The 15,146-nt window shown below is 47.0% G+C and overlaps 1 protein-coding gene across 1 annotated transcript in view; it reads right to left on the bottom strand.

Moving 5' to 3' along the window:
* RYR3 (ryanodine receptor 3) overlaps positions 1-15,146 on the bottom strand; it is a 503,714-nt gene that overhangs the window by 168,087 nt on the left and 320,481 nt on the right. The window contains 6 exon segments of the mRNA XM_078053421.1: positions 1,010-1,236; positions 1,640-1,726; positions 7,957-8,122; positions 10,923-11,086; positions 12,584-12,620; positions 13,545-13,720. Coding sequence (XP_077909547.1) covers positions 1,010-1,236; positions 1,640-1,726; positions 7,957-8,122; positions 10,923-11,086; positions 12,584-12,620; positions 13,545-13,720 — 857 coding nt within the window.

Genomic DNA, 15,146 nt, shown 5'->3' with positions numbered 1-15,146 from the left:
CTGCCACATACACCATCTGTATCATCTCCAATCTACCATCATCTACGGGGCTTTCCTTCCCCTGAAAACAAACACACTTGTGCTCTTGTCCAAAGAGAAAACACTTTCCCACCTGAGTTCAGTTGGCATAATCAATTCACTTTCTCCTTCCTGACTTTAGAAGCCTATTTGGAAGTCAGTGCGTTGCTCCCTCATCTGTGGGGGCCCACGGTCTCTGCTCCCTGCTCAGGTTTTCTGTTTTGTCTTGCTCTTCCATCATGGATGTGAGGATCCTCTGCAATTGACTTACTTGGCTGGGCCCCTATCTTTTCCTGTTCCTGCCCTCCACTAGTCTGTCTTGCCTCGGTCCATGACCCAGTCGAATACTTAAATGGGAGCTGTTCAGGTGTCAAATCCTTCTACTCCCCGTTACTTTGTTTTTCGCCCAACAGATCAAGGGGTCATAATATGTTAACAATAAAATTTATTTAATTCTTATGACATATAGAAACTCTACTAGATTTTACCTACACAATTTCATTTGTTTCTCCCAGCAGTCCTTTGGGTGGTCATGTATTTTACTGAATCATGAGGAAATGGAAGCAAGTAATTTACCCAAGGCAACAAGGCCAGAAAGTGAGAGTGCTGAGATTGAATGTAGGCCATAATCCAAGAGTACCTCTTAGCAGAAGGAGCCCAGGAGCCCATTCTTCATTCTCTAAGCAAGCTAGGTATGCCTCATTTTCCCCATTCTTGTCATTATTTCAGGGTCACATTGGAGTTTTTAATTAAACGGTTGGAAATGTTCCTGACTGCAGGCACTCGGAGCTACAGTGAAGGTTTGTGGCAGGCATATCATACTGAATATCCTGCTGTATTTCCAAGTGAAGAATGAAAGTGAGGAAGGGAGAGAAAAACTGAAGTTTCTGGGAAGTCAATGGACTGAGCAGGGCCCTTGGCCAATGAGGCTCCTTCCCTTTCCTTGCTGCCTGCCAGGCCTGCCCCCATCCTCTGGGGGCCCCTCCACTACCTGTTCTCCTCCGGGATGTGGAGTGCCATCATCTGCAGGGGCTCCAGGCACTGCACCACCCAGCCATGGCGCTCGCTCACGCGCTCTGTCTCCACCTTCAGGAAGCTGCTGGGCATGCGGCTCCAGAGCACAGGCTGGATGGTCTGCACATCCAGCCGAGGTGGACACTGCGGAACCGGGTTCTTCTCTTCACTCTTAAATATGGCTGCCGACAGGGGCATCGCGTTCTGGGGCAAGGCGGAAAGAGGGAAACGTGTGCACTACAGAGGTGCTCAGCTGCTGGATAATGCAACCTGGCCCGTGATCACCAATATGGTTAGTATAAACTACAGAGAGACAAATGAATCCCGAGACTTCTAAGGCTATACCAGCCTAATTCAGACCTTGTATAATGGGTTATATTAGCATTAATTAATTCTTTCAGCACCCACTAGAAGTGGGAGAAAGGGAAATGAGAACCTACCTTCTGTCATAAGAATTTCATGGGTAAGTATAGGGGCCAGATGGGGGTACCAGTGAGATGGTGTATGAGAAGGGATTCCCTTGTTTTCAGAGGCCTAGGATTTTTCCCCTAATGGTCAACACTGCCTTCTTTTATCATAGCCATTGGATAAGGGGGCAGATCAATACCTTCAGCTTCCCAAGTTCAAACTGAAACAAAGAAGTGCTCGTAGGCTGCAAGAAGACTGCTGGAAACACTTTGGTATTGGGCTCCACCTGGAAAGCAAAATAGATCAAGAAGTTTGCTCAGAATTATAAAATCACAGATGGCTAAGTCATGGGGGGTTTTAATCAACACCCCCATTCTAACCTTAGCTGAAAGAAGACAGCTAGCCGGCGGGTCAATCTCCACTGCTCAGAAATTCTGAGACTGGTGTCTATTGGTAGTGACCGTCACTGCCCCTACTTTATTCACTCTCTCACTCTCTCTACTTGGGGCTGAATCATCTCACATTCTTTTATTTTCTCTGTTAACAGCAGCCAACCGCTTTCTCCAGTGCTCAGGGGGATGGTCATATGTGGGGAGCTACCAACGTGCCCCCCGAAGGCAATGGCTGCTATTGGTCAGGGAACAATGTGATGTCCTGGCTCTTCACAGAGCATGGAGACACCTGACACGCAAGGAACACCATCATTCATCACTCCTGCCCATAGAAGGTGATCGCGGAGAGCGGTGCAAGGACTTTAGTGTTATTTCTGAAGGCAAAGGGATGTTGATTAAGCACCCCAAGGGGCGTCTTATGGCCAGGCTTCTCAACCTCAGCACTGCTGACATTTTTGGCTGTGTAACTCTCTGTTGTAGGGGCTGGACTGTGTGTTGTAGGATATTTCGCACCATCCCTGGCCTCTACCCAGAAGATGTCAGTAGTACTCTCCACCCCCACCACAGTCAAGACAGCTAAAAGAGTCTCTGAAGATTGCCAAATGTCCTGTAGAGGGAAAAACGCCCCCGGCTGAGAACTGCTGCTTTATAGGCAGGTGTTTCCTTGGAATAACATAAGACGCTGTTTCCACAGCCTGTTTCCTTTTCTTAAAACCTCTCTGTTTTACTTGGTTCCTCTGGACTTCTTTCCACCTCCTTCTCACTCTTGATGATTCCAGTTCCTACATTAAATAGTGTGGGATTCACTGACTATCTTCTAGCCATCACTTAGATGAAGTGTGTGGATTTATTTATGACAGCAGGGACTCCACTTATCACTTGCCCACTTTGACGTAGGGGTTTTGATCAGACTAGGAAGACAATGGAAGAAGAAAAGGGATTCTAATTCTACTAACCAAAGTTCTTTGTCTTTAAGTAAATGCAGACATTAGGAAATTCTTGCAACTCTCTTGCCGTTAGGGGATGGTGAATATCATGGACATACCCTAAGTTGGCCCCCAGTGAGTCACTCTCTTGTACAGTCCCCTCCCCTAGAACCTGTGTCTTGTTTCTAGAAAATAGAATATGGCAAAGATACAGAGATTGTTACTCCCTTGGTCTGGCTACATTATTTATGTAAGACTGCATCTCAGCAGACTACAGAGAAGGTTCTCCACCTGGCTTTGGAGAAGGAAGCTACCCTGTTGTAACAGCCTGTGAAAGGCCACCAGAGGGAAATTTCAGGGGGTATCACGGGATTGAGAGTGCCCCTGGCTGCAGCCAATAAGAAATGGAACCTCAAACCTACAAATGTAAGCAACTGACTACTGCCAACAACCACATGAACTCAGAAAAGGACCTCGAGCTTTGGAAAAGAATGCAGCCTGGCTGACACCTTGACTGCAGCCTTGTGAAACAGAGTGGAGGGCCCAGCTGGGCTGTGTCCCCACTCCAGACCCATGGAAACTGTGAGACCATCAGGGTATGCTGTTGTAAGGCACAATGTCTGCGGTCATTCGTTATACAGTAATAGAAAATGAATACAGAGGTTCCTTTTGGTCAGAGTATTTGATTACAGGCTTCCTTTTCACAGTGAATTTCTTCGATGCATTTAGACATAAGATTTATAAAAACACATTTTTATGGCCGGAAGTGACTTACAAGACTACATGGTCTAGGGCTACCACTTGCTCATGATGAAAGAGGTCATCAGATGGGTTAAACCAGACTTACGCTCAGTACACAGTGAACGATCCCAGTACACTGCAGGGGCTCACACGCTAAGTATAAACACTTGGTTTATGCCTAATGCTTCAGCTATCCATGGACTATATGAAGGGATAAATGCCCGTAAAACCAAAATGTGGGGATGCAGCTGCTAGAACTGCCCGGTGATGTCTGGAGTAAGCTTTGTAAGGGACATTTAATGCGTAGTGATTTAGTACATATTATCTATCTGCTTTGCACCAGGCCCTGAGTTTGCAGCAGGAAGAGACACAAATAGGAAATTTTGATTTGATACATCCTTGGGCTGGCCCCCAGATTTCTCAGATATCTGATACGTGACATCTAGAACAACTTGCGACGCTCAAGTCACTGTAAGCTTCAAGGAGCAGAGCTCTGATGGCTGGGATACTTCACGTGGACCAGCAAGAAGCTCACGAATCTGAGCTCACGGGGACAGACAAATGCATTCAGCCCTAAGGTTTTCTACGCTGAATGGTCACACTAGTACTGGGACCTACAGGTGGAAGAGGGTGGTATGTTTTCAGGTCCCTCAGGACTGGTCCCTGCAAACTTCATAAACCACTCAGCCAAATGCCAGGGCCTTCTTCAAGCTCCCCTGCAAGGAGGAGGGGCTTTGAAAGCATTTAGGATGCCCAGGGATGGGTTTATTTCTACCAAGCAGAGTATACTCCCACCATGATGAACAATGGAACTTTATCTTCAACCACTCAAAATAGAAGAACACACAAGTGTGGGCTCACGATGGGTGTAGAGGAGGATAAAAATGGCAACTGGGGGAGTGAGAGCAGAATCTTATATGGCCTTCTTGACCCCCGGGGTTATTGCTGTGATTGTGTATATTACGTGGCAAAAGAGATTCTATAGATGGAAGTAAGGCTACTAAACAGTTGACCCTAAAAACGGAGAGATTATCCTTGTGCGCCTAATCCAATCACATGAACCTTTAAAAAGCAGGTGTTTTCTCTTGTTGGGGGCAGAAGGCAAAGTCAGATTGATTGAAGCATGAGAAGAATAGGATAGGCTCTCATCAGCTTTGAAGATCGAAGGGGCCACTTGAGAAGGAAAGTGGGCACCTCTGGGAGCAGAGAGGTAAGGTAAGGAAAGGAAAGGAAAAAGGCAGGCAAGGAAAAACGGACCTCAAACCGTAGCCTACAACCACACTGGATCCTGACAATAATCTGGACGAGCTTGGAGTGCATTCCTCCCAGAGTCTCCAGAGAGAGGCAGCTCGGCCCTGCTGATGCCTTGATTTTGGCCTGGTGAGAACCTGAGCCAAGAACGCAAACTTCCAGGACTGTGAAATAATAAATGTATTGGTTTTATGCTGCTAATTTTGTGATAACTTGTTAAGAAGCAAGTAAGAAATGGAAATGGTGGCCTCCCAGCCGGGTTGGTCAGTTTGGCAATAAATACTTCCCAAGCACATCCTGGGTGCTAGGTCCTGTTTCAGGTGCAGGGACTGGCGACAGACCAGAGGGATGGCCTCTGGATGGGGAGCTTCCATTGTCATGTGAGCAGGAGCCCAGATCTGAGGCTGCCGGGAAGGGCCATGGACTATTTTCCTTTTGTATTTAAGGTACCTTTTTCTCACTGGCTGATCTCTTTTGTCCCGGCAATAACAGACATTTTATTTCTGGTCATGTGTGAAGGTCGGGGCATAGGAACTGGCCTGAGTTGAAAGCTAGCCCGTCTCGTCAGTCTGAGCTTTGTAGCTGGCTCTGTTCTCAGAGCAGTGTGGCTGGGTGGCAAGAACCGAGGAATAGCTCTTGAACATACATTTTATTTCTCATTTCTCCCATGATTACATTAAGTGCAAGAGAAAAAGGTTTTCAAATTGCATAGCAGTTATTTAACGGGGTGGGGGGGTGGTCTAGAAATGCCGTCTGGGAGAATCCTCCTCTCATTATTTTGGTTACTGGTCCTTTCTGAACAGAAAGCCAGTGTATAAATATTGCTGCCCTGCTCCTCTTGAGATAATTGAAAACTGAAAATGGCCACAGCCACAGAATAACAATCATCCGACTGCCGGGGGACCAGATGCACAGCAGTGTCTTGCCTGGAATGACAAGGGGGCTGGCCGGGTGTGAGCCTCCTCCCGAGGGTTTCCATGCTGAGCCCTGGCACCCTCCCCTTCACGACAGGGGTGCCCCAGGGTGGCCTGCAGGACTGGGGCCACTGAGCAGAGAGAGCAGGATTTACACGCATGCAGGGGAGGAAGGCATCTCAGGCCAGTCGGTGCCAGCACGCAGCTCAGAGAAGACAATGGGCCAGCCCTGAGTTACCCAGGAACTACCGAGAAAGCCGGATACATATCAACAGCCACAGTGTCCTGCTCTCTGCTGTGACATTTCCTCAACAGCACAGGTTCTTCCCCGAGGCAGGCGAGTCTCTGCAGCTGCCAAGGCCCGGGCTTCTTTCTTTATTTACTTAGGGACCTCCGAAGCCCGGCTAGCCTTCAGAGTTATTAGATGTTTTAGAGCTCTCTGCAGCTCGGGGAGGACCCTTCAGTCAAAATCATTTCAAAAGTTAATGGGAAGAAGCTAATGGATTCTGAAGGACGGCAGTAACATATATAAGCATTTTCTCAGGGGTTTGGGGGTGAGGGGGTAAAATCATGAGAAAGTACCAGAAGATGGATACTTTACTTTCAGCCTCGAAGCCTGTTTCACAACAGCCTCTTGCTGGGCATGGCTGGTTGGGCCCCAGGGGCTGGACCAGACTTCTGCGTGATGCGGATGGTTCCACTTTTTCCTGGGAGGATAGGGAGGGGCTGGAGAGGAGGAGGCTGCCCCCATGCCAGCACACCATCCCCAGGCCCCAGGAAGGGTTTGGTCCATCTGTTCTTGGTCACCAAACAATTCAGATTTGGGGTGGCTACTTCACCTCCCCCCTCTAGATGCCATCTCTCCAACCACAGGCCAAAAGGCTGCCAAGAGGCTTTTCAGCTAGAGGCTGGACCGCGGGGCTGACTGTAGAATCTGGGGTTTTATCCATTTACACAGTAGTGGGATGTTTTTTCTCTGCTGTAGTTAGCTAAGCTGCCTTAAACACTGCATGTCGCTGTTCTGGTCAGAAACCTTCAAGAGCTCAATTCCCATCAATACCTCCCTATCTTTCCAGATGAATTTCTCAGCACTAACCATAGAGGCCCCCTACTAGGCTGGCCATTGTTCCTCAAATCTACCCTATGCTTCCCTATCTCCATGGGGATATCTCCTGTGCCATTCTTTCAACCTTAGTATACTTCCCCTCACTCTCAGGGAAGAATTCTTTTCTTGCTTCAACATCAAGCTTTCTCTGTAACGAACATTTCCCTGACTCTTGACAGAGGTGAACTCTTCCTTTTCTGAACTCGGATGACACTCTCCATATGTCTCCATTCTACCTTGGGAGTATCAAGAAAGTTTAACATAGAAATTTAATTTCTTAATTTAGCCTTTTCCAGATATGCTTTGTAGAACTCCAGACTTACAGAAAACTACTACTGTTAAAGTAAAAAACCAAAACCAAAACCAAAAAAAACCCAAAAACACTTTTCTTGATTAAGTATTATGAGAAATGCTTGGTTAGAAGTATTTTTTTCTTTCTAAAGTATTTTTTAAAGTATTTTTTAAAGTTGCCCTGCACTGATGTTCATTGCCAACGTCAGAAAGAGGATATAATATGTGGCATTTCCCAAGTTTACCTGGATATCAAGGCTAAAAATCCTGCTTCAAAGAGTAAAGCTTCTTGTGGTTAATAATGGGTAAACCTACATATGTGCAGTTGATGGTTTTCCCGAGTAGTTCTATTAGACCTCACAGTCAATGAAATAGAGAAACACATCATTTATATAAATGCATTTTTAAAGGATCCTGTAAGGAATTCATAAGGAATGAGAATCACCTTTTTGCAAAAGGAATATACCCTGGCACGTAAGTCATTTTTTATGACTCTATATTTTGAGCACAGATGTTTCTTAAAGCAAGGAGTATCTCTGCTCACATTTTAGACTTTGCATCTTGTATAGTACAGGTAACATGAAAGCTGCACAAGAAATGTTCATGGAATAAATGAATCACCTTTCAGAGACCATCACCAAAGAAAAGCCTTCTTATCTTCTAGAAAGACGACCAGGATACCTGATCAACCAATAAACAATGACATTTCCCCCCATTTTCTATCTGTAAAAATGAAGTCATTTTGTTCTTGTTTCTTTTCCTAGATGGGTTGTGAACCCTGTGGACTCATCAACCCCACAGGCTGTGGGGGGGATGTTGAATATGAAGAATGAGGAGCAGAGCCATACACACACAGGCCGGGGACGCTGCTGGCTCGGACCCAGAGCCACCCTTACCTGGTAACATGTGCCGAGTTCTCGCCCATTGGCGGAGAAAGACAACATGCCCATCGCCAGATCCACGAGGCAGCCGATTTCCAGGTCCACATTGCTCCGACTTGATCTTTGGGAAGTGGCCACAATATCCCCACCCCACACCATGTAGCAGTTACTGCGTTTCACACTAGAAGTCAAAGAGAGGAAAAGGCACAGAATCTGGACTGGGATGGTGTGCAGTCAAGGCTCAGAAATGAAATGCCCTAGAAACCTTCCAATGAAGCTTTCCAGTCAGCCCCCAGTAACTTTTTTCTTAAATACATTCATTCAGCTTCAACTGAATTTTCTCAGTCATGACCACTCAATTTAGGGATGTGGCAATCTATTAAGATACTTCGGTCCAAAGAACATACTTTTCAGGTAACTGTCTCCTGGCTCAATGTCAATTCCCCTCTTTGAAAGAGATCATGGGGATGGTAGTACTCCCACCTCAGAGACGGGAGATGGAGGTACAGAGAGGGCACCCGCCACAGGCCGTTTTATACAGGGATCTGGTATAAAAGGCAGGAACAAAAATCCGCAGTGTCAGGGAGAAAGGCTGTAAGATACTTGAAAACTCAGGCCCACATCCTCAGGATGGCAGGCTTGGGAACACTTGCAAAGTACGTCACAAGTGGTCTCTAAGGCCCAACTACGTCCTTGACCTATACAACCTGGCTCCCCCGCTCCCCTCCGCCCAGTTCTGCTCCCTGTACTCTTCAATAACTACCAACTTGGGTGCATTTCTCAGCTGGCTGTCTACGTCCCCCCACAGCATAAACTCCATTATAGGCATTTGTATTTAAAAGCCAAGAGTAATAGCCAAAAAGCCACCGAGTCTCCAAAGCCTGATTCCTCAACTGAAAGACTGAAAATCCTGTGTGGGCTTTGGAGAAGTGGCACAGTGGCAGGGTGATTCCCAGAGCCCGTCACCATGACTGTGCGCAAGAGACAGACAATCTGGTCTCCTCCCAAGCCCAGGCCTGGTGCACATCACTTGAGGAACCGGTTGTTTGAGGCGTCATAAAAGTGCTTTTTCTCAGGCTACACAAGAGAGTGACTATACCTGATGCTCTAATACCCCTTTCAACATCCTAAGGTCAATCGGATTTGATCTTGGAAAGTTAAAGGTTTGATTAGAATTCTCCAAGGTTCTTTCCAGCTCTAGAAGCATATAATTTCCCCGAGACTGGAAATTACCTTTGTAAGCATCTGTTCACCTCCTCTCCTACCCTCTCTCCTTTGGGGCACCAGTTGGGCTGGTTTCTCAGTGTGAATGCCCCTCAGGCAGGGCTGGTGCAAAACGTCCCTTCCAAAGAGTGACAGCCATTGCTAGATTTCCATAAAGGTTAAACTGTAGCCATGCTATTCCTGCCTTTCAGTGATGAGAGTACTAAGTCCATTGATGCCTACTGTAGAATTCAATTCCTAATGTCTCGAAGCTGTGGGAATGGGAAATGTCACACTTTGGTCATATTTTAAAGGACCCAAATTTGAAATGCCTCCAAACATCTGAAAATCAATCCTGTATTTACTTCTTATTATGTGAGACAAAGAACTAAGAATTACTGCGTATCTACTACCTACTGGGTCTTCTTCTAGATGCCTGTCCGTTTTCAAAATAAATGTGATCACTGAGGCTGAGATAAATCAAGTAATCTGTCTGGTGTGGCAGAGCCAGCAAACTCGAGCAATAAACCCAGTTGGGAAGGACACGGCTGCCTTTGGTGCTTCTGGCTAAAGAGCAAAGACTTTTGACTGCTTTCGCATGCTTCCTTTCCAACCCAACAAGACACTGGATGTTGTTTATAGCATCTATTCTGGGTCTTGCAATAGGATAGACATTCAGTAGTGGTAATAAGAGTAATGTTTATTCAGTGCTTGGGTCTAGGCACTGTTTTAGGCATTTTTCTGTGTAATATCTCATTTAACCTATGAGACTGGAACTATCATCCTCATTTTATAGATGAGTAAACTGAGGCCCAGGAAGGCTAGGTGTTCCAAAGTCCCACCTCTAGTAAGTTCTGAACCCAGTTTAAAACCCAAGCAGTTTTCTTCTAGGGTCTGGTCTTAGCCACCTGTCCACAGTGGTCCTGCACGACACAGTGATGCTCAGTGACCTCTCTGGACACCAGTCTTTGATGAGCCAGGAGCACTGAAGTAACAATGGCTGCAAAATGTTCCTGACTTTGGAGGGATAAAAGTCAGCTTGAGAGACAACTTATTACACCTCCAAACATGTCCGTTTGGGAAAGACTCTATTAAGTATCCCATGGGTGGACACAAGGCCTGGTCTCCTGGGTCACCTTTGGGGCACCACTGGCTAGAGATTCTTTCTCTGATGACAATCCCCACACCCCACCCTTCCCGACTCAGCGGACCAGGGGGAAGGCATGGGTATACTTAAAACATGCTTTCCCAAAAGATCCCTAATTTCTATCAGTGGTTATTATTCATGAGTCTACTGTCTCTCTTTTATGTTCTTTATGCTTTCAGATACCTTACATCCTTAGAATGAGGAGTTCAGAGTCGATCAGTTGCTATGTGATGTGGTGCATCTTTTTATTTCTTCTGAATCAATTTCTTTCAGGCACCCAGGGATTTTTCTGTCTTGCTTTGATGTTGTTGAAATTGGGGCTTACCCAGAACCCACAGAGAAGTGTCTGAGAGGGAGCAGAGTCCCAATTGTCCATCTGCATCTCCCATCCCTGGGCCATGTCTTATACATGTGATGAAATTACCCTCGATTTTCACTAATAACACTTCTGCCATTAGTACTCCCTGTTTGGCGAAGGATTTTTAAACCTGTGCCTCACTTCTCCTTTTTCATAGACACTGGGATGTTTCCTTCTTTTGGGGTGTTGGGCTGAAGGGGAAAAAAGACAGCTGGCGGGTGAGGGGAAGTGAGGAGCCTGGTGGCTGACCCCACCCCTTGGGCGCCCCCTTACCTTTCGTGGACCCGGCCTCTTTCATCCCCTAGGGTAACAGTCACCGTACAGTTTTTATTCAGGTCAAACTTCTCACTGTATAAGTGGTAGTCTGGTGTCACCCATCCGACCCAGACGCAGGAGGGGTCCTGTCCAGCAAAGATGCGGATTGCGTAGTAACACTGCTGGGGAGAGACCACAGAGGGGAGTGAGTGGCCCCCAGCTTGGGGGGCCAGACCTGACAGACCCAATAAGGAACCCACTTGGCCCTCTTTTCTCAAAAAGCACACACTGCTCTAGAGCTGAACTGTGCTGCCCTCTAGACTTAGGATGGGCTGACTAGAGAAGCTGGCTTCCTTATTCTTCCCTTTTCTGTGGTGCTTTAGCACGGAGACAATCGAGTACTTAATCTACTAGCCTTTGCCCAGAGATACTACTGATGAAGTCAGGGCGCTGTCGTTCAGAATGGCCAGCACAGACCCCTCACCCTCTCCTGGGCATGGCCCTTGCCCTCAGAGACAGGACAGGGGGACTTCTGCTACACTTGCCCCTTCTACAGGGAAGTGCCAAGTGTTTGTTGTTTTGAAAGTCGTGAAAAAGACGCTGCAAAAGAAAAAGCCCACATCGTGGCCAAAGGTGCTGCGTGTGGCCACTGGGCTCGAGGACAGGCTGTGCTGAGAACTAGAGTAGTTCTCAGAGGGCATGGTTACCATCTGCGCAGTGTCCCGCTATGCTAAGCTCACAGCTAAAGCACTGACGTAAGCTTCATCGTTTTCTTTATGAAATCGAGCACATCTATTCTCAGTGAAGTTACTTTTATGCATAGTCTGTTGTATTTTGTTGATTAAGAGATAAGAGGGTCAGCTGGACAAACTGGGGCTTGAATCTGGCCACTGGCAGCTATTAACTGGGTGACCTTGGGCAGGTCACTCGTCCTGTGTTTCAGAGTGCATCATATTGTCCATCTCGTGGGGCTGCTGCGGGAGTGTGGTGGGAAGGGGATGCCCTGCACACAGTAAGTGTGCGACCTGCTGTAGCAGCAATGGTGTTCCTGATCATGGTTAACCCACCACCGCGGAACTGCAGGATAACTTGACAGAAGGGGTGACGTGCATTTCTTCCAAAGACATTTTTTTTGGTCAGGTGCTCAAGAAGGATGAGAGAAAAAGAAATTAGCAAGTGTTGCTTTCTGACAATTGTCTAGCTAGAGAAAAGGGACCAAAATCAGCTTCCATCATCTGGACTCTTCCCTGCTCCTTCTTCTCACTTGATTGTTTTCAACATTATTCCTGGCACTGCTCAGAGAGATGGGAGAGTTGATTCATAGAAGTTTACATAAAAGAACAAACAAAAGGATTAAATGAAAGAGCCTCCCCCCCCCCCCATGTTCATTTCAGTCAGAAAGGCAGCGCTGGTCCCTGGTGGCCAATGGGCACAAGTACACGATGGTGCCCAATTAGGAGCTCCAGGTGGAGCTTCTGCTTTGTACTGAGTAACTGTCTTTCCTTTCCCCATTTGAGAAATGTCGGGGATGTGTTCTGGAAGCATCAAGATGGATAGTAAAAGACACAGTAATTGGCAATTAAATAGGATCTCTAGACAGATCTTTGCTGTAAGGGGCATATTACCAGGCACAACAAAGAATCAAATAATTAAAACCATAATTGAGCACATTTACTTACTGTTGTTGTATGAGAGAGTATTTCTTGCATCTGTTTCCTGGGGCAGGATTTGGGGGGGGGGAAGATAATCCATGTTTTAGTTATTCGGCTGTATAGAGAATTCCACAACTCTGACAGGCAATTGATCTACCTTTAATGATGACGGCAAGTTTAGAAAACTATTTCTTATACATGAGCGGCCCCAATTGGTCTTGGGACGTGGGCATTTGTAATCTGCCACCACATGGCAAGGCTGTGACTCCCATCCCCTGTCTCTCAGCCCAGCTGGTAAGTCAGAGCTAGGGGGAGGTAGGGAAGATTGAAATAATGTAGGCAGGGATACCTCTGAATACCCTGTCCTGTTCTTTCAAGTAGCTGTACTTGTTAAAAGCCACGTAGAGAGTGAAAGTCTAGAGGAAACCCGGACACGAGAGCTCCAGAGGGGCAGACATACACCAATGATTAGAAATAGACATTAAAGGAAAGAAAGACAGCAAGGAACGTATTCCTTATCAGGAAAGGAAGAAGTCCTAGTCACTCATAAGTTACACAGCTGCAGGGTTGGACCCTGGCCATAGTTACATAAAGAAGGCACGATTTGCCTCTAGAGGCTTTTAATTTCACACAAAGGCAACAACAATTGCACCCTCTCATGCACTTATATTCCTTTTACTCCAGAAACACCGGATATGTAGGCTGCAAGGAGGCTAAGGACCTAGAGGGCTCAAGAAGAGCAGAAATGTTTCCACTAGACGTGACCCTGTTTGGCTTGACTGGTCCCCTGATTACGCATTGCACCAACACCCACATGCATGTGTATGCACACACTTGTGTACACACACATTCTGGTTTCTTTACCTCACTGAAAGCAGAGGGAGCCCTACCCACTTGTGCTCAGGCAGAGTAAGAAACAGAGAGACGGAAAGTGAACTTCAGGGCACACATGAAGAGCATGTCTGAGAGCGGGGGGCCTCGCCCTCACCTTTTCTGGAAAGCGTCACTGTCCAGACAGGGGCTGTGGCTGAAGGAGGAGTGGCACTCGACAGGCATGCTCAAGCGGCAGTAGATCATGTTGGCATTGCTGTTCTGTGTGCCGAACGTCTTGTGGGTCACCTTGAGGCATGGAGGGCTGTCCATGGTGCCATCGATCCTCACGACCTGGAAACACCATGGATCCTTACCTGACACACCCGAGGGCCTGATCTCGACCTTGTCCCTCCTTCCCTCATTGCTATTCCATATGTCATGGCTTTCTGTGAACTATAAAAGTTGTCACCAGTGATAACCAAACTGTTACTCTCACTGTTACTTGGATCCTGCTCCACAGAAAATAACAGATCTGCCTCTGGCTGGAGAAATTAGAGATTTCAGAGCACGCCCACTAAGTTTTCTGCAAGATCAAGGATGGACAACGGGTGTAACAGAGGGGGTGGTATCTGGACGATGCAGCATAGCATCTTCCGAAGATAACCTTTCAGGTCAGGGGGCAAATGGCTAAAGGAGAAAATGTTTCCAAAGATTTCCCCTGTCAGTGGGCAAGAGACTATTTAAGGAAAAAGCCAGCAGAAAGCCTAAAGCTCCAGGAGAGACATCATGGCTCCCTTGGAGGGGTCATCTCCCACCTGGCACATTTCCCAGCCCCACCACAATCACAGCCTGAGGGTTGAGGGACCTCTGAATACCAGGGAAATTCCCAGTGCCAGCACATAGCACTGCAAGGGATGGGGCTGGAGGAGGAAAGAGCAAAACTGGGTTTTTTAAACATGTGTGTGTGTGTGTGTGTGTGTGTGTGTGTGGTGGGGGCGGGGGCAGAGGAAGTAAAGTAAGACTTATACTAATAATAATTTTCTTATGGTCTAAGTATCCCCCTACGTTCTAGAGAACGGTTCCTATCCTGGGGTCTCTGAGTGTGCTTACCTATTTTTGTGTGGTGTGTCTATTTTTCTAACAGGGTCTCCGGATTCCATCAGTTTGTCAAAGGGGTTCTTGACCTCTAAAAGTTTATGAGCCAGCTTTCTAAAGTGCTGATCAGGGGTGCCTGGATGGCTCAGTCGGTTAAGCATCTGCCTTCGGCTCAGGTCATGATCCCAGGGTCCTGGGATTGAGCCCCACATCGGGCTCCCTGCTCAGCGGGAAGCCTGCTTCTCCCTCTCCCACTCCCCCTGCTTGTGTTCCCTCTCTTGCTGTGTCTCTGTCAAATAAATAAAATCTTAAAAAAAAAAGGTGCTGATCAGGTAAGAATCATATATAAAAGTCTCTACTATTTAAGACTGTGGAGAAAGGAAAGGATTAAGAGTTGGTGCTTGTTGGATATGCACTGGAAGGTGAGTTAAAGGAACTTACCGTCAGGTGGAAGCAAGCCACTGCGTCTCATGCTTCACGGTTGCTGATCTGTCTGACTTTCCATTAGCCCCCTCCCCCACCCCCTGACCCTCCCATGAATCAAATCATGGTGGGCGCCGGCAAACAGGGGCAAGCAGATGGAGAACCAGCACCCATATCAGGCCCCTTACAATTTCTGGCTCCTCTGAGCTCCCTCCTACAAGATGAGGGTATCATAATCAATGGCTACATGTCAGCTTAA

Source organism: Halichoerus grypus, chromosome 8 (genome assembly GCF_964656455.1).
Source record: "Halichoerus grypus chromosome 8, mHalGry1.hap1.1, whole genome shotgun sequence".
Taxonomy (NCBI): Eukaryota; Metazoa; Chordata; class Mammalia; order Carnivora; family Phocidae; genus Halichoerus; species Halichoerus grypus.
Note: the sequence above shows the minus strand (reverse complement) of the source record. Positions and strands in the feature narration are given on the sequence as shown.